The sequence below is a fragment of the Neophocaena asiaeorientalis genome, unplaced genomic scaffold (assembly GCF_003031525.2).
Source record: "Neophocaena asiaeorientalis asiaeorientalis breed wild unplaced genomic scaffold, Neophocaena_asiaeorientalis_V1.1 scaffold597, whole genome shotgun sequence".
Lineage (NCBI taxonomy): Eukaryota > Metazoa > Chordata > Mammalia > Artiodactyla > Phocoenidae > Neophocaena > Neophocaena asiaeorientalis.
In genome coordinates this window covers 928,544-946,798 of record NW_020172664.1, presented here as the reverse complement: position 1 = coordinate 946,798, position 18,255 = coordinate 928,544, and the positions used below count along the sequence as shown (strand labels likewise).

At 44.7% G+C, this 18,255-nt stretch overlaps 1 protein-coding gene across 5 annotated transcripts in view; it reads right to left on the bottom strand.

Annotated features, from left to right (window-relative positions):
* MYOF (myoferlin) overlaps window positions 1–18,255 on the bottom strand; it is a 153,030-nt gene that overhangs the window by 86,548 nt on the left and 48,227 nt on the right. For all 5 annotated transcript variants that reach the window (XR_003002487.1, XM_024739512.1, XM_024739514.1 and 2 more), the window contains exons 6-15: window positions 11,695–11,861; window positions 10,923–11,051; window positions 7,958–8,020; window positions 7,822–7,872; window positions 6,294–6,324; window positions 5,707–5,822; window positions 4,928–5,054; window positions 2,961–3,064; window positions 1,059–1,127; window positions 919–962 (exon numbers count right to left, since the gene is read on the bottom strand). Coding sequence is in view for 4 of the 5 variants with exons in the window: in XM_024739512.1 (XP_024595280.1) it covers window positions 919–962; window positions 1,059–1,127; window positions 2,961–3,064; window positions 4,928–5,054; window positions 5,707–5,822; window positions 6,294–6,324; window positions 7,822–7,872; window positions 7,958–8,020; window positions 10,923–11,051; window positions 11,695–11,861 (901 nt within the window). In the remaining variant the exon portion in view is untranslated. The remainder of the gene's footprint in view (window positions 1–918; window positions 963–1,058; window positions 1,128–2,960; window positions 3,065–4,927; window positions 5,055–5,706; window positions 5,823–6,293; window positions 6,325–7,821; window positions 7,873–7,957; window positions 8,021–10,922; window positions 11,052–11,694; window positions 11,862–18,255) is intronic.

Sequence of the window (18,255 nt, the reverse complement as noted above, 5' to 3'; positions counted from 1 at the left end):
CTAGGGCCAGACAGGATGGGGACCCAACTGGGTCTCTAACTATCTGTGTGACTGTGGGTAAGTCACCTGACTTCTCTGAGCCTCAGTCTTTGTCTGTAAAATGAATTAATCATAGTCTCTATTCCATAGGGTTACTCTAAAGACTAAATGGAATAATGTAGGGAAGGCAAGAGGCACAGCACCTGGCACTTAGCAGTGCTCAAAACACAGCAGCTAACATCATAATAAACATTGATGATGATGATGGTGGTGGTGGTGGTGGTGGTGGTGGTGGTGGTGGTGGTGGTGGTGGTGGTAATGATGCCAGTGCCAACAATGATGCTATTTACCATTTCCACTCTCAGGGAGCTAAGGCCTGTCGATTGAATGCCTCATCCAACTAGAACATACCCAAGAATGGCCTCATTATGGCCAGTCATTGCTGGGATGCTGGTCTAGTACAAAGTCCATCAAAAAATTTCAATGAAAAAAAAAAATTTCAATGAATTTTCTTTGCATTCAGATAGGGAGCTCTGTCTACTTTCCTTTCTAACAATAACAAAGAATAGCTCTCAGAATGTTTTGGTGATTCTTCCCAAGAAATAGTTTACTCCATTTCTGAAGCCTATTTTGGACAGCCTAATGGTATGTAAAGCCTTGACTTCTTATCTCGATTTCTTGTCTTATATTCAGATCATTTTTCCTTCCTTTTGTTTGTGAGCAGTTGAACCAAGATATTCAAAGCTTTTCTGTAACAGCCACTATTATTATTTTTAAAGAAAACACCCAATTCCAGGAGCAGTGTACCCCTTCCCTCTGAAAGAAAGAAAAAGCAAATGTCCCTAAAAATAAGAGTTAGACCATCTGAAGTAATGTTTCTCAATATCCAAATATTTAATTCTTTAATTTTGAATTAGACACAAGTCCTTTTTAACTCACCAGTCATATATTGTTAGTTTTATTTTTTCACACACTGAAGGAAACTGTTAAAGAGAAACAGAAAAAAAAAAGTAGTTATTTCTCAACTTATTCAGTAACAAAGTATTCTTACTTTTTTCTAAAAGAAAAGAAAGTCAAACCTTGATCTGAAGATTGACAACTTGATTCCACTCAGGGTTTGCATTTTTCTCAATTATATTTGTGCAAACCTGTAAAATTATCAAAACAAAACAGTAGGTATTCAAGTTTCTAATTTCGAAAAGTTTACAATATATGCATAGTGGATTATGACTCTAGCAGTTTACTTATAAGTTATAGACTTGGTATCCTTGTTAAAGTTTATTTTTCTTGATACGAATTTGGTAAAATACGACACGGGTTTAACATTGATCTTTGCTTCTTCTATGCATAAAAAGCTAGTTTTCAATCGCCAGATTACTAACATTGGATTCGTGTAATGATGCAAGAGTTAACATTTAGTGAGCACTTGTTACATGCTGTCTAATAAGCATCTCTACACTAACACGTCTGAACAGATCTTTTGATCCTGCCCACCAGCCCTTCTCCCTGCTCCCCAAACTAGCTGCTCTTTCCACTGCTGTTCACAAGGGTGTTCAGGCTTGAACCAGAGTCAGCCACAACCCCTCTCCTCCCTTCACATGCCTCATCCAATCCATTAGTAAATGCTGACACGCCTATTGTCATCCCATCTTCCCCCGGATGCCTGCGGCTGGTTCCCATCTGGATCCACACTTCCTCTCCTGCCTCCTCACTTTCACGTCACTCCTCTGTAGCATCTTCCATCAGCTCCCCAGGTATACTTGCAGTCCTGATTCATATTCTGCCTGCCCCCCTCACCCCACCTCTTTGAGCTCATCTCAGTTTCGTCCCTTGCTCGCTCCACTCCAGTCATGTTGGCATTCTTTTGCTGCAAATGTGTATCCTCCTTGGGGCCTTTACATCTGCTCTTCCTTCTGCCTGGAAGCCCCCCCTCCCCCCCCATATGTCTGCATTATCCAGGCCTCTGCTCAAATGTCACGTCCTCCAAGGTGTCCCACTTGATAACCTAGCTGGATACGCCTCCAACACCCCACCCATCACTTCTTGTCCACTGCGTTATTTTCTGCAAAGACTGTCTCGCTCAACTGTCTCGCTCACTTCTTTATCCCCAGCTCGTGGGACAGCATCTGATACTTAGTAGGCTTACACTGTTTAATTCCTGAATTAATTAACTCAACAATCCTATGAGATTATCATCATCCTCACATATAGCTCAGGAAACTGAGACTCAGAGGTTAAGGAATTTTCCTTCACTCCCTATGGACAGGGGTCAAGGCTGAATTTAAATCTGGCCTCATTTAGCTCCAGAACTGAGAACTTTTCTGCCATCTCCCACTGACTCTCCTAGGACATAACCCAGTCTGTGTGTGTAGTTTGCCAAATCTCACTTTCACATGGCTCTAATTAGAAGATGCTACTTCCTCATGCCCAGAACTATCCATGGTACATCATTATTCTAAATACTATGGAATCCCACTCTCCAATCTTAGACCATCTCTGTAGGTAAAAGTGGTAGTTACAGGTGTTCCTACACCAAGAGTCCCCCAGGTTTTTCAGAGGACTAGGATGGGGTTCCCCTGCCTGTCTAGTTTCTGCAGCTCAGTGGAACGTGGGTGGTGAGAAACACGACAGGAGTGGGCAGCTGGGTACTGGGGGCTGTCCTCTACCACATTTACCAGGGATCATTACTGTTGGCTAGGGACTTCGCCTAGTAGTAAGATAATGCTCAGACCTGGGAAATCACTTCCACTATTCTAATCTTCCAAAAGACCGAATACTTTGAGTCCTGTATACTTTCCACTCCGAAATAAACCTCTGGAGAAGTCTGGCATGTTCAGACTCAGATAATCTGTGTTTCTGCACAGTGCCCAGCTCATCAGGGGGCTAATTTAACAAAGAATAAGCAAGAAATCACTGCAAGGAAAGCACGGCGTTTTAAAAATGTGTTTCTAGAGGCATCTGTATTTAGATCACATACAAACCTTTTTTCCAGCAAAAGAAACTTCTACAAAAGGATCCACTAGGTTTTTCTTATCTGCACTGCCTCCAAATATTTCCTTTACTGTCTGTGAGAAGGCATCATCCACTGGAAAGCAACATGTCACACAGCAGAAATTAAATTTGATTCTCTTAAAAGAACAGAAATCACTCAGCAAAATTAAAAATTTTCTCCTGTACAGAAAAACAGTTGCAACAAGAATCATTCTCAAAAGTAGCAAGTACCAGTGGCACTGGATTGCAGAAATCCTTTTTGTCTTAGCTGAGAGAAAGAGAAAATCAACAGGAGCGCCTTGAAAAAGAAATCAGTAAATTATTATGTTGAGAATCAATCATTTATTGAGGAAAACAGTAGAATAAAGAAAGTCCATCCAAGTGGGATAAGAGGCAATTCAAAAACTCAGGCCTAGTTTCAATTTGGAAAAGGTTCCTTAGGTCAGCATATAGGCCTCATCTGACTTTTTCTGAGAAATTCAAGGAAATTTGGCATAATCATAAATATTCTGTTTAATCAGCTACAAACAGCAGGCCTCTGTTTTAACAAACTTAAAAGTGAACAGAGTTCAGCTGAATAGGCCCAAGTAGGCCATATAATGTGAGGTTTAATTTAGTCACTTCATTTAAGATATTTCTGAGGGAAAGACGGTCTGGGGAGGCAGTACAGGGTGTTAAACAAGGTGGGGGGGGGTGTTCCCCAGGAAAGTAGCAAAACCTGAAGCGCTCCATGGCCTATACAGTGGGTGCTGCCTCCTGGGGACTGGGAGAGGGGTCCTACGTCCCAGGGCCCAGCAGGAAGCAGACAGGCCGGGTTAGGCAGAGAGGATGCTTGGTCCTCAGCAAGGACAAAGGAGTAATCGGGCTAGCCTCTGTGAATAGAATCACTCTAAGCAATTCTCTTAAATGCATCCAGTCTCTTAATATAACAGTGACAGACTTCTAGTTACTGGCACTTAACCACCTTTTGCTCAGCCATTTTTAATAATCAGATAGCAAACACATTTATTTGTTTATAAAATTTCAGTTTCACTTGGGATGAAAGGAGTTGGCAGTGCTGACTGCTGACCTCTGTTTGGTATTCTCTAGAATAAGGGGAAGATGGGGAACCCTGAAGAGAAAAGGGATGGAGATGAATGGGCCAGAGGTTCCATAATGGCCGTGGGTCATGACCAATAGGCTGCCCCATGAACCTGTTTGGGTAGCTTTCAGTGGGACCAAAATGAATGAAAATAACTCCATGCAGGCCTTTTAAAAGAAAGACAGGGACTTCCCTGGTGGCACAGTGGTTAAGAATCCGCCTGCTCAGGTGCTTTGTGACCACTTAGAGGGGTGGGATAGGGAGGGAGACGCAAGAGGGAGGAGATGTGGGGATATATGTATATGTATAGCTGATTCACTTTGTTATAAAGAAGGAACTAACACACCATTGTAAAGCAATTATACTCCAATAAAGATGTTAAAAAAAAAAAAATCCACCTGCTAATGCAGGGCACACAGGTTCCATCCCTGGTCCAGGAAGATCCCACATGCTGCGGAGCAACTAAGCCCGTGCACCACAACTACTGAGCCCACACACCTAGAGCCCGTGCTCCGCGACAAGAGAAGCCACTGCAACGAGAAGCCCGCGCACCGCAACGAAGAGTAGCCCCCGCTCGCCACAACTGGAGAAAGCCCACGCGCAGCAATGAAGACACAACACAGCCAAAAATATATAAAAATTAAAAAAAAAAAGAACGGAGGCCTACTGTAGTCAGGAAGTTATTACCCTAAACTACTGCTAAGGAAGGCAATTAGCATATGCTTCAGTTAATGTCTCCTTCAAGAAAATCTTTAAAAAAAAAAGAAGAAGAAAGACATACAGCGGGAGCACCAATCACTATTCAAAGTATGATTTTAACACATCTAATCACGCAGATAACTGACAATCCTGGGGCAGGATTAAATCGATACGTACTCTGAGGGATGTCCTCTGCTCTGTAGATCTTCAGCAGGAAGGTCACCCATCGGAGGGCGATGCCAGCAGGGAGTAACAAGTTACTCTCCACGTCATCACTGTCATTACCACGATCTTGTATCTCAGGCTATTGGGGACACAAGATGACAAATTATACACAAAGGAAAGCAGAACTTGAAGAAGCCAAATTGGTGCTTATAAAATAAAACCAATCAGAACTGTTTTCATTAGGATTTCCTGTGTTTTGGGCTTAATAGTTCAGCACCAATTCAACCTCAAAACTGCTCTACAAAATCAATGCTCATGTTTCTTTGATCAATACACTACAAGAAAATAATGTGTCCTTTTGTAATCTTCTGAGCACTAAATAGTAGAGAAAGAGAGAAAGAGCGATAGCTCCTGAAGTTCTTCTCATTTCTCTCTGGCCATTGGCTTGCTGCCCAATTTTCTAGAATAACAACTGTCCCCTTAGGTAGCGATGCCTGATTGTGCAAGGGAGCCATGCTCTGTAGATGCAGTGATGCAGGGAAGTCTTAAAAACACACGTATCTTTACTGAATGAAAAACTGACTCAGACACCAGGAGGGAGCCTAAGTGAGCTGGAATAATACTTCTGTCATGAAGAAAAGAACAACTTCTGGAAAATTGGAGGAACTGGAGGGTTGGAGTTACTCATTGAAAGCTGGGCTCCATTTCACAACTACTGGTGCCCACTGGCTTAACTCCTAGCCCTCTTTTTTAGTGGAAAAAATGTAGAGGGTAGAGAATTTGGGGCTCACGGGAGGCTCATCTCCGGTTCCCAGGACCAACATGCTGACTTTCACGTAGCCTTTAGCACCCGAGCTGGTATCTTCAGGGTCATTGAGGAGAAGCCATTTTCTCATGACAGCATGACCTAAAATAAAGAAGGCGTAAAATGACTGGGATACTCTAAAGAGAAGCTGACAGGTCTGTGATTTCATCTGTGGTAAGATAAACAAGCATGTCCTCCAATGTGTCTTCATGATATGCCAAATTCCCCAGCTGAGACTCTACATTAATGTCCTCTGCTTTGCCCTAACTCCCCACCCACGTCCTGCCCTGGTGTGACTTAAACAAGACTCTAAGCTCTATTCACTGGTTTTATAAGTTGATTTTGAAAAGGTTAAAATACCCTCAACAAAAGAGAGAAATTATCTATTCGTTACTATCTGGATGATTACCACTAAAAAAAAACAAAAGCCATCTGTGCTAAACTGCTACTACCATAATTCCCACTAAGTACCCTTTCCTCTTCTCAATCAAGAAAAACATTTTTTTGATTCTCCTTGATCCCTCAAGTTTTCTAGATTCTCAGTCTTCAAGTTCATGGGAGAACATTACTTACCAGGTTCATCATAAATGAATCCGACATCAATCTGGGGAAAAAATAATTTAAAGTAGTTCAAACAGATTTTAAAATCAGTTTTGTCACTTCTAGAAACCATCGTTATTATTACACTTAAAAATAAGGCTTTTGACTAGACAAATTTCTTTGAGATCCAACATTTCCATCTTACCCTCTCTGTATACTCAATGCCTGGCCTGACGTGTGACACATAGAAGGCTCTCAATCCATCATTTTGAATGAATGAGCTAGTCTTACAGCTGGAAGAGACATGGTGGCCAATGTGTCCTGGTTTGCTTGAGACTTTTCCAGTAGCAAAGAAAGTCTCACATTCTGTGGAACCTCTCAGTCTCAGGCAAACCTGGACTTTGGTCACCCTACGGGAAATCACCTATCCAGTATTCCTCCTCCTTTTTCTCCAAGTGATTAATGCTAATACTAATATACCCACTGATTGGGCACTTCAGTATGCCAAGTGCTGTGTTAGGTGCTTTATATATCCTACCTCACATAGTCTTCACAATGATCCCATTTTACAGATGAAGAAACTAAGGATCACAGAGGTTGACATGTGGCTAGTTGGTGGCAGACAGTGTATGAACACAGTCTGCCAGACCCAGATCATCTTCTAGGACTTCTAATGACTGGGAGCTCCTTCCTTCAAGAAGCAGCCCAGGGCTTCCCTGGTGGCGCAGTGGTTAAGAATCCGCCTGCCAATGCAGGGGACACAGGTTCAAGCCCTGTGTCTTGGAAGATCCTACATGCCGCGGAGCAACTAAGCTTGTGCGCCACAACTACTGAGCCCATGCGCTTAGAGCCCGTCCTCTGCAACAAGAGAAGCCACCGCAATAAGAAGACCGTGTACCGCAATGAAGAGTAGCCCCCGCTTGCCACAACTAGAGGAAGCCTGCACACAGCAACGAAGACCCAATGCAGCCAAAAATAAATAAATAAAATAAATTAAAATAAATTAAAAAAAAAAAGAAGCAGCCCATTCCACGTAGAATTGCTGAGAAGGCACCAACCAAGTCTTTGTCGTTAACTGCAGTGTGAGTTACGTGGAAAAGCATCTTGATTCTCCTCCCTGGTTTGGCTTGCCTTTCATACTCCAGGTTTACAGTAACTGGCTTTGTAGATAGAGCTCTGGGCCACTGGCAAGTGGAGCTGGGTAATGGGCTTCTTGCCACAGTCAAGCACCCTTCCTTTTGTAGCAGTTCACTGGCTTCCATCCACAGCAGGAACTCTGTGAAGGGCCCTGGTGTGCCAGTTTCTGGGCATCTTGCTTTAGGACACTGGTAAGTGCTGTACTTTGGAAGTTGACTAGACCCAGGTCAGGGGACACTCAACTGGCTCCTAGCGCCCAAGGCATTCATGTCCAGCCCTCAACAATCATAGCATCAATGCCTTACACATAACCTTAAGATGTCACCAAGATGGGCATCTTGAGACCTGGCTGGGAATCAGATTCCTCATTATGAAAGTGCCCATCTCTGATGTAAGTTGAATGAAACAGAGAGTTGACACCCACCTTAAATTCCCCCATCAGACAATCTGCCCGCAGAGAATGGGAGTTATAAACCTGGAAGAAAGGAGAGCAGTGGAAAGATTATCGGCTTCATCCGGCAGTTAGTGAGCGCTACCCTCCTACTCCGTGGCCCCCTTACCCGAATGCTGATGACCTCATCCATCAATTCAGAAGGAGTCAGGTGGACATTGTAGAAAAATAACTGTCGAAACGAGAGAAAAATGTTTCAATGTCAGCAGGGGTAGTCTAAGGTTTAGTGGGATCTGATGCTACAATTTGGGGGGGGGGCCTTCCTAAAAAACTACAAGACACAACCCAAAATGAGGTGTGACCACGTGAACCCACTGAAGGACCTTGGAAAAGGCCCTCAGGCTAAGTGTCATGAGCTTCACCTTAAACTCTGCATGTCAGAAAAAGGAAAAAAAGTAACAACTATAGTGTTTTTTTAACTAAATAAAGTTGTTCATTTGGGACCAGACATCTACTAGGTAACTAAAGATCTAAGGCAGGGACTTCCTGGTGGCGCAGTGGTTAAGAATCTGCCTGCCAATGTAGGGGACACGGGTTCGAGCCCTGGTCCAGGAAGATCCCACATGTCATGGAGCAGCTAAGCCCGAGCGCCACAACTACTGAACCTGTGCTGTACAGCCCACGAGCCACAACTACTGAGCCCGCGTGCCACAACTATTGAAGCCCACGTGCCTAGAGTCCGTGCCCCGCGAGCCCGTGCCCCACAACAAGAGAAGCCACCGCAATGAAGAGTAGCCCCTGCTCGCTGCAACTAGAGAAAGCCTGAGCAGCAACAAAGACCCAACGCAGCCAAAAAATTCATTAATTAAGGGGAAAAAAGAGATCTAAGGTTATTTCATGTGCTTAAGGCTTGCATGTCTGGAAAGTTGAGGTTAATTCTCTTCCATTTTTAGCGCTATTGTTTCTATCCAGTGACTCCAATTTTGTTCTTTCTAACAAAACACCTTTAAAGCCAACTCTGCCCATTAGATAATGTTAGGGCCTCAGTAGAGTCGGTAGAGACCACATTTTAACTCATTGTTACAGTTAAGTTTAAGGTTGATTCCTGGGAAATGAAAATTGGGTATAAAAAGGTTGTACCGTAAAGCCAAAGTTTATGTGCCAATAAACTTTCGTCCTAAGAGAGAAAGACTGAGCATTTACTTAAACTGAGACTTATTTCTACTTTTTACTCAGAAATATTTCAAATTCACAGAAAAAAATGAAAATTGTAAATAAACACCATCTTTCACCTATGTTCACCAATTGTCATCGTTTTGGGACACTAGCTTTTGGCTTTGTCACTTTTTTTTATTAACTGAACTATCTGGAAGGAGGTTCTAGATAACATAACACTTCACTCCTTAAAAATACATTTGCATGCATCTCCTAAGAGCAAGGATATCTTTTCATAAAACCATAATATAATTATCACACCCAAGAAATTTAACATGTAACATAGTCAATTTTCAAATTTCTACAATTTTCCTGAAAAAAGTTCTTTTTAGCCTTTTAAAAATCTAGAATAAAATAAATAAGTAAATAAATAAATCTAGGATTCATTCAAGGGTCTTACATTGTATGTGGTTGTTGTATCTTTTTAGTTTCCTTTTATCTAGAACAATACTCCTGGCTTATTTTTGTTGTTTATTTCTATCAAGACCAGTTGCTTTGCAGAATATCTCACAATCTGGATTTCTGTCAATTTTTCCTCATTGTTAGATTCAAGTTGACCATTGGACAAGAAATGACACAGATGATGCTGATTACTTACATTATATCACATCAGGACACACATGTCCATTTGTCCCATTATTGGTGATACCAAGTTTAATCACTTGGTTAAGAATATGTGTGTAAACTAGGGATTTTTTAGTAAAATCCTTTTATTGATTTATGAATTGGTCTGAGAATCAGTTATTTGATTCTTCCCTTTTACCAAGAGATCTACTCTCAAAAGAATTCATTAAAATGGAAAATTCTGAGCTGGAGATTCCTGCAGAATGAGATTGAGTAAATATTTGTCCTGCATTATAAACACTCGGATGGGTCCTACGCTCTAGGCATCAAGTCGTCCCATATCTCATCCTCCCTGCAATCTTGTCTTGTCCTCCAACGTGACTCTCTCCCAGCCTTTCCCGAAGTCCACTTCCAGTGCCCCATCTCCATATGCACCCACCTCTGTGTTAGCTTTGACACTACCTAGCTGCCTGCTGTTGCCTGCAATTCATCGAAGAAGTTAGAGGTGAGAATAAGATGGGGCCTTTGAAAAGCTGGGGTCCAGGTTGAACAAAGGGAAAGAAACAGGAGCACCACATGGAAGAAACCGGTTCCTTTTGTGAATAGAGGTCAGAAAAAACCCAACACCAGAGCCAGGGCTGGGATTACAAGCTGTAGGGAACTAAGAGGACCTGTGGTACCAAGGGCCTGGCCTCAGAGACCAGAGCATGAGACCCAAGGAACCTCAGAAATGCATCTCCTCAGCAGAGTAAGGCTGGACTCCGAAAAATTCCCCAAACTTATCATTTCTCTTCAGAGTCCTAAACGTGGAGTTTTGTGGCATTGAAGACAACTGTCAAGGTATTCAGTATTTTTGAGGAGTGTTGCAGAAGAGGTCAACAGAACAGGCTACAACGTCAGTATGGAGGAAAAAACCCTTTTTGCTCATAATTGCTTTTTTTAACCTATATTATTTTTATAGTCAAGTAGGTTTTGACACCTTTGAAAATCGGGTTACTTAGTTACATGGAGTCACCCCTCAGAGACATCTGCTAATTAAAAAGAGCAAAGGCAGGTGTAAGTGCTTTGTGTGCTCCATCGTAAGGGTTGCGAGGACCCATTAGAAAGGTCTCCCTCCAGAAGTTGTTGCAAAACCAGCGGAAAGACACTGGCAGCTCTGAGAACCAGCGACAAAGCAGGCCACTTGATTTCAAGACCCAGTGGTTCTTAGAGCAGAACGTTTAACACCGGAACTTGGTACTGTGCATGCACAGGTGTTCCCCTCCCACAGGGAACTGGGGAGAGGTGGGTGGAAGCCGGGAAGGCGCATATAAATAAACAGACTCACAGAGCAGGACATGCCTTCACCTGTTTACCTCATCAAAAAACGGATTGTTCCCTCTCTTGATTCTTGTTCGGTGGGTCTGGCCACAGATGTGGACTTTGACCACAGGCTTGATGTTGTTGCCACTTAACTGCCGGCCCTCGATCACCCAGACACGGATCTACAAGCACAGGAGAGGAGTCGTCACTGAGCCTTTCCCAGCACGGCATGTAAGAGAATCCTCAGGTGTGGCCTCAGCTCGTTCAACTGTCAGGACCGCTGAAACCAGGCCAGCGCAGCCTTGCAATGTCCTGTGCTTGCAGACTGGGGGCAGCCACCTGCGCTCATTCTCATGATGGGAACTGGGGTTGGGTTGCAAAAACCAGGATCAGTAGTGGGGTTGCAATAGTCCAGAGCTGGCCCAGGAAAGCACAGGACACGACGGAGGCTGCTGCTCAGACCCCAGCCTCCTACTTGGTCTTCCTGAGCCCTGAGAGGTACCAACTCAATCCATGGCTGTCTCCCAAGGAAGTCGCCAGAGCTGTGAAAAACACAATACCTGTGACTCTATTCTTTGATTAGCTCTTTCCTACCACCGAAGGGGATTTTATTTCTCTGAAGAGCCTCATGTGGATTGACTACATCTACTGCTGCTTGCAGAAGAAAGACGGGGAGCTCTTCTTATTGGGTTTGTGCCCTGACATCTCTTTTTATTAGTTGAGCCACTGCCCACAGGCAGAAGCTCTTCCGGCAACACCACAATTGCCAGAAGCTGGACAACAGTGTTGGTACAACGGGAATACGGCCCCTCGGGCTGTTCCTACCTGGAAGTCCTGTGGCTTGTTGGACAGCATCCACCGGCTGTTCTTCCCTTTTGTGAGCCTCCGGGCAAGGTGAGCTTCCGACACCATCCGTCCCGGCCCCCTGGGCCCTGGGCCCCTGACCGTACTGTCCAAGCCGTCTTCATCACCGCCACCCTCCTCTTCTTCTCCTAAAACACCAAAAAGGGATCAGTCAGAGATGGCCCTCACTCTGCATGCATCGGAACACTCTGGTTTCCTGGACCCAAGAGGGTTTTCCGTGTTCCTGAGGCAGCAGGTGAAGGAGACACTTCCTGGTGACACTGACTTGGGATGAGTTGTGACTCAGATACTGCTTCTTTAGGAAAATGTGTTCACATGCATCAGAGCACTCATTCAGGCTGTCTTCAGGGTGACAGGGGGAACGTCAGAGGCCATGGGGAGAGCGAGGAGATGGTGCGAATGGACCCAGCCAGGAATCACTCAGTTCTAACCTGGGAACCCTGCCTGAGGTCAGGGGCCTTCCTGCAGTAGGACGGCAAGGTGGGGAAAGGCCGGGGAAAATTGAAGCCTTGCAGGGGATACTTCAACTCCACCCTTCCCACTACAGATCTTTTCTCTAGATCTTTACTCATGAGGTTTTGTACGGTCTCCTTTCTGCCTGAGCCTCCTGATTCGCAAATGCCCTCTCCACCCTCATGGCAGATGAGAAACTCACCCCCAGGTTCTTGCCATGGAGACCAAGCTGGTCATCATGCACTCCCTTCATCCTCCTGGTCTGTCACTTCCATACACATCTGTCCCCTAGCTTCTCTTCACACTCAGGGGGAAAATGTGTTTCAAGTGAACCCCCTCCCCATGCCTGAGATCCCACTCCCTGCTGATTCTTTGGGGACCCCTTAAATGTCCCCCCTTTCAAGTACCTCCAGTGGCTCCTGCCCCATAGGGACCGTCCCTCTGCCTTCAGATATACACAGATCTTTCTCTCCTAAAATAACAAAAATCAACTCTGCCTTCTATATCTCCCCTTTTTATTATTCACAAACTCTTTAAAACTCAATGACAAACGTCAGTTATTTTTTTCTTAATAGACAAAAAGTTTGAACTCCTGGTAATCTGTACAATATAATTTAAGAGAGACTAGAAGACCAACTAACTACCTTGTCTAAAAAATACCAGCATCTGCACTCCCTACCTTTGGATCTTGAACCTCCTCCTTTACAATGCAAGATCACGTAGGAGACAATTTCAATATGGAGTCATCGGCCGGTCACTCACATCATAGTATGAATTAGTTCCATCAAATCGCCGTGTAGCATGGCTCTTAAAGCTTGGGCTTTGGAGTCATGCTGTTGGGGTTGGAATCCCAGTTTTGAGCTATGTGAGTCTGAGTAAGTCTCTTAATTTCTGTTTCAGTTTCCTCATTTGTAAAAAGGGGGAAATAATAGTATTTACCACTAGATTATTGTAAAAATAAAATTAATCTATGTGCAAGGCCTTTAATACCGTGCCTGGCACAAAGCACAACCCAGCAAATTAATCTTTTCTTCCTTTTTCTTCTTTTTTTTTTAGTTTTGTTGAGAAGTCAGTTTTGTTGGAGCACTTCCTAGCGAGCAGTTAAGGGGCGGGGGTGGGGGGCAGCGAGTGAGCAGCACAGGGGACAGGGCCTAGAGTAAGAAAGGGGCGACCACAAGGAAGTAAAAGGTCCCCCCAGTGTACTGCCTCAGAGTTTAGTCCAGGAGGAAACTTTCCCCTCACCACCCCTCCATTCATTCTCGTCCCATCTAAGCCCGGCACTTGTTCTGCAAAGGTCAACCGTGAACCTCTTGTTGCCAAGCTCAGGGCCCTTTTCTGAATCCACATGCTTCACCTTCCATGGCATTGGACACTAGGGTCGGTCCACGCATACTTCTCTGAATTGTGCAGCTCTCCTGCTGGCACTCTGACTAAATATTTTCAGGGTCTTTCGAGGCCCCCCTCTTTGTCTCCAATTCATCAAGTGTGCGTTCCCGCTCTGTTCCTCAGCCCTCTGGTTCTTTTGACCCAACATTCTCTGGAGCCACACTTCAGTCTTTCAAGGAGTCACAGACCCGCTGAATTTAGACTAGAAGGGACCTTAAAGATCCTCATCTAACCTGCCCCTCACCCCATTTTATAGGTAGAAAAACTGAGGTCCAGAAAGCTGAAGCAACTTGTTAGGTTATTAGGAGCTGAGCTAAAACCAAGACCACATCTTTGCCCTCCCTCACTGGTTTAAGACTGGATCTAGAACCAGGCTGAAGGTGAAGGTGATGCTGTGCTCCTAGTTCCTCAACATCTTTGTCACGACACCAGGAAACCCCACAGAAGCCACAAGCGGAGAATAGCTACCTCTGCGTGATAACCTGGGCCTCCTCTTCCCTATTCTCTAAGAGGCTTCAAAAGAAGGGTTTGCCTGGGGCCCGGATTCAAGCTCTCAGAATGTCCTTCCTCTTCTCTACCAGGCAGGTTCCTCACCTCCCTCAAGTTCCAGATGAAATACTGTCTTGGTCTGTCCCCACCACCCCCACCGGATAGAGTGAGTCCCCCCTCTCGTGTCTACCACACATTGTTCTATCCAGTCCTCACCAGTCTTGTACCTGTTATTAACCTGTGCGCCTCCCCACTACCATCCACTCTTCAGAAGCTGGGGGCTTGCCCTTTCCTTCTTTGTACCTGCCCTGTGCCTGACACGCACCCTTCTAGTACATAGCAGGGGCTTGATGAATGTGGATTGGGGAAACAAACGAATGAGGACATCCTGACCCCTGCCTGAGCCTTCTAGAGTTCTCCAGCAGTTTGGCAAAGCTCCCACAAGGCTCGCGGGAGAGGGCACCCAGATGCTGGAGGGGGGAGGGCACTCTTCCCAACCCTGGCACCAGCCTCGGGGAAGCACGGACAGTCAGGCTCCCCTGTGCAAACCTGTTCCAGACTGGGCAATGGCTGGGCCACATGACTTTAAGGCTCCTCCAACAACTAACATGAACTTTCTCGGACCACCTTGGGCCCAAGTGAGATTTCCTCCCTGCTGTGGACTGTTCCACTTGGGGTTGGTGGTTGTTTATGGCAAAAGAAGGGGTAAATCGTAGCCCTTTGTGGTGCTGGACTCTGAACAAATCCTCTTTAAGCTCTTGATGGATGTTCCAGAAACAGACTGCAGGTAGCAAAGGCCAATTTCTTCTGGAAACTTCTACTGTCAGACTTTAGGCTGAAGGGATGGATCAGAGGGAAACCACACCAAGTCCTGTCTACCACCTGCATCTCTACGTAGCAGCAAAAGGCTGTCTGAGCAGGAAATCGCCCCTTTATGTGGCAGGAAGCTGCACAGAAATTAAACAATGCTAACACCCTAAGTGTTCCACAAAGAATGACCAGGGCCCTTACGGCACTGCCAAACACACCCTTCTGCACAAGCTGTGAAATTACCCAACACTAGCCACTGAACTGGCGTGCCCTGCCCCACACTGAGACCCAGGCATGCCGTGGAACACAGCCAAGAGGATCTACAAAGTATGAGTGTTTCATGACCACAAAAGGCAAAAGTTAGGAACTGCTGACTGAATAGGAAGTTGCTGGTTGTATTCGCTTCCTAGGGCTGTTGTAACAAAGTAGCACAAACTGGGTGACTTAAAACAACCAAAATTTGGGCTTCCCTGGTGGTGCAGTGGTTGAGAGTCTGCCTGCTGATGCAGGGGATGCGGGTTCGAACTCCAGTCCGGGAGGATCCCACATGCCGCGGAGCGGCTGGGCCCGTGAGCCATGGCCGCTGAGCCTGCGCGTCCAGACCCTCTGCTCCGCAACGGGAGAGGCCACAGCAGTGAGAGGCCCATGTACCACAAAAAAAAAAAAACAAAAAAAAAAACAACCAAAATTTCTCTGACAGTTCCAAAACCCAGAATTCCAAAATCAAGATGTTGGCAGGGCCATGCTCCCTTAGAAGTCTCTAGAGAAAAAGACTTCCTTGCCTCTTAGTAGCTGGTGGCTCCTGGCAATCCTTGGTGTTCCTTGGCTCATGGCTGCATCACTCTAACCTCTGCCTCTGTTGTCACATGGCCTTCTCCCCTGTGTGTCTGTGGGTTCTCACCTACTCTCATAAGGACACCGGTCATTGGATTTAGGGCCTGCCCTAATCCAGTATGACCTCATTTAACAGATTACATCTGCAAAGACCCTATTCTCAAAAAGATCACATCCTGAGTTTCTCTGTAGACAGGACTCCAGTGGCCATCTTTTGTATCTTTCCAGTTTGTTCTTTCTATGACTCCAGTCCACAGTGTGCAGTCACACAGGCTGCCCCAATCTATGGACCACATCACATCCCCTGCCCCCCACTTCATGTCCTTTTCTCCTAACCTGTTAGATTCTGGGATCTAACACTGCAATCACTCCTCTAAGTGCCCCTCAATCCCTCCCCTCCCCTCACTTCATCGTACTCACCTGGTTCATTTGACTCTCCACTTACTATACTCATTCACAAAGGTAACTGAACTTGAACACACACCTTACTGACTAGTGTCACTTTAATTGCATGATCTCAAACCTTCAGTGGACTCGCAGGATTGCCCAGCTATCCTACCATGTTTCCAAAGTACCTATGTCCAAGTTCTCCTAAATCCTGGTTTGATATGGCCATTGATTAGCCAACAAGGTCAAATCCCTTCACCGTTCTGAACTCCCACCTGTTTTGCACCTTGAAAGCTTCCAACATTCTCTCTATCCTTCTCACCATCAGCTAGCGACCTTCCTCCTTATTTCACAGAGAAAATAGGCAATCAGGGTGGCTAGGACTACCCTAGCCAGCAGGCTTCTTTATCCAAACACTTCCCATGCCTCTCATCTCTTCCACCTAAGCACCAATTGGGCCACGATCCCACCTAATCCTCTTCCATTCCTTGATGGAGACGCCTTTCTTTATGAATATTTTTGCTTTATTTGTTTTGTCAATATTTACTATTTCCCCACAGCAACCCTGTTTTTCCAGAGTCCTAGAATGCCAATCTCTTCCTGTGATATTAATTTTGCTTCTCATGACAAGGTCTTGTTAAATGGTCATACTGGTTAAGGCAGAATTTAATTACCTTGGGCCAAAGGTCATTGCAAAATCAGGAGAAGGCTGGTATGGTATCATCAGTGGAAGTTAAAAAGTACAAAGCAGAACACGAGAGAGTAAGTTTCTAAGCATGAAGACATTTTGGAGATAATATGCCGATTTAGCTGGAATGTTGAACAATAACTTTGCTGGGTTTCTCACATGCTAAAAGTCATATAAATAAATATCTGCATTCAACCATAAGCAATTCATTACCTTTCACTCTGATTTTTGGGTAAATGGCACTATATGGGCCCTGAGAATCTTCTGGAACAGTTCCAATACATTGACCAAAGCAAAGGTACCGTAAAAGTGCCTGTAACCAAACAGTGATGCAAACACAGGCTGGCAGGGAAATTCTGGCAGCATCTACCTTTGACTGATGGAGGCTGTGAGCCAAGCTTGGAAATGCTGCCCAAAGAGCTCTGCCTGGATCAGGACAAGATAATGTTAACCAGATAAAATGCTCAACTCCATGGCTTCTCAAAGTGAGCTCCATAATCAGCCTTCATGAGGATCTCCTGGAAGCTCGTGTTAACCATACAGATTGGGGGGTTCCCCTTCAGATCAGCTAAATTAGACCCTCTGGAGATAGGTGCTGGAAATCTGCACATTTAAAGATTTCCCCCGATGATTTTACTATGTCTCTAAAATTAAAGAGCCACTTGTTTATTATCATCACTTCAACTTTCCTAAATAACCTGCGGGGGTTGGGGGGGGAATGGCCTAATACAATCAGTTTGCTGGACAAAGCCAATTAGAGACCTAATCGTGCAAACAGTGCCTGCAATGATGTTCTAACACATTGATCACGTTCCAGGGCAGCTCTGAACAAGACAGTGCCTTGTTCAGAAAACTTCCCATGGATCCTCAAGGTCTGTTCATCAAGGACAAATGTCTCAGTCTGGCACTCCCAGCCCTCAAGAACATGCTTCCCTTTTATTACTCCTCTGAATGAATCAGTCACTTTGGCCTATACACTAGTGTTCACCAAAATGCGCCTCTTGAACAAAAATTTAAACCATATCTATTGCTCATCCATCATTCACTCATTCATTCATTCAATCAACCATGCATTTATTGGACACTGTGGTTTTCCAAGTGCTGTACTAGGCGGTAAGGATACACAGTTGAAATACACAGCTGAAAAAGCACTTTCTCTAAGAAATTGTTTCCCACATAATAATTAGCTTAGTCTTCCCTTGAGGAATTTATTAGATTCAGCTCTGACCTATAGTTATTCATGTTTATATCTTACCTTTCTACTGAAACACAAGCTCCTGGTGGCAAACAATACCTTTCTCACCTCTGTATGCTCTATAGACAGGTATCAGTAAACGTTTTCTGAACCAGATTGAATTTAACTTCAAGCAAAGTGACTCTGGTGTTCATGGAATGAAATGAATTTGAAGTGGCCAACTCTAGCTATGAATGTTTTTCGTTTTTTTCTTTTTTTTTTTTTTGCACTTCTAGCATTG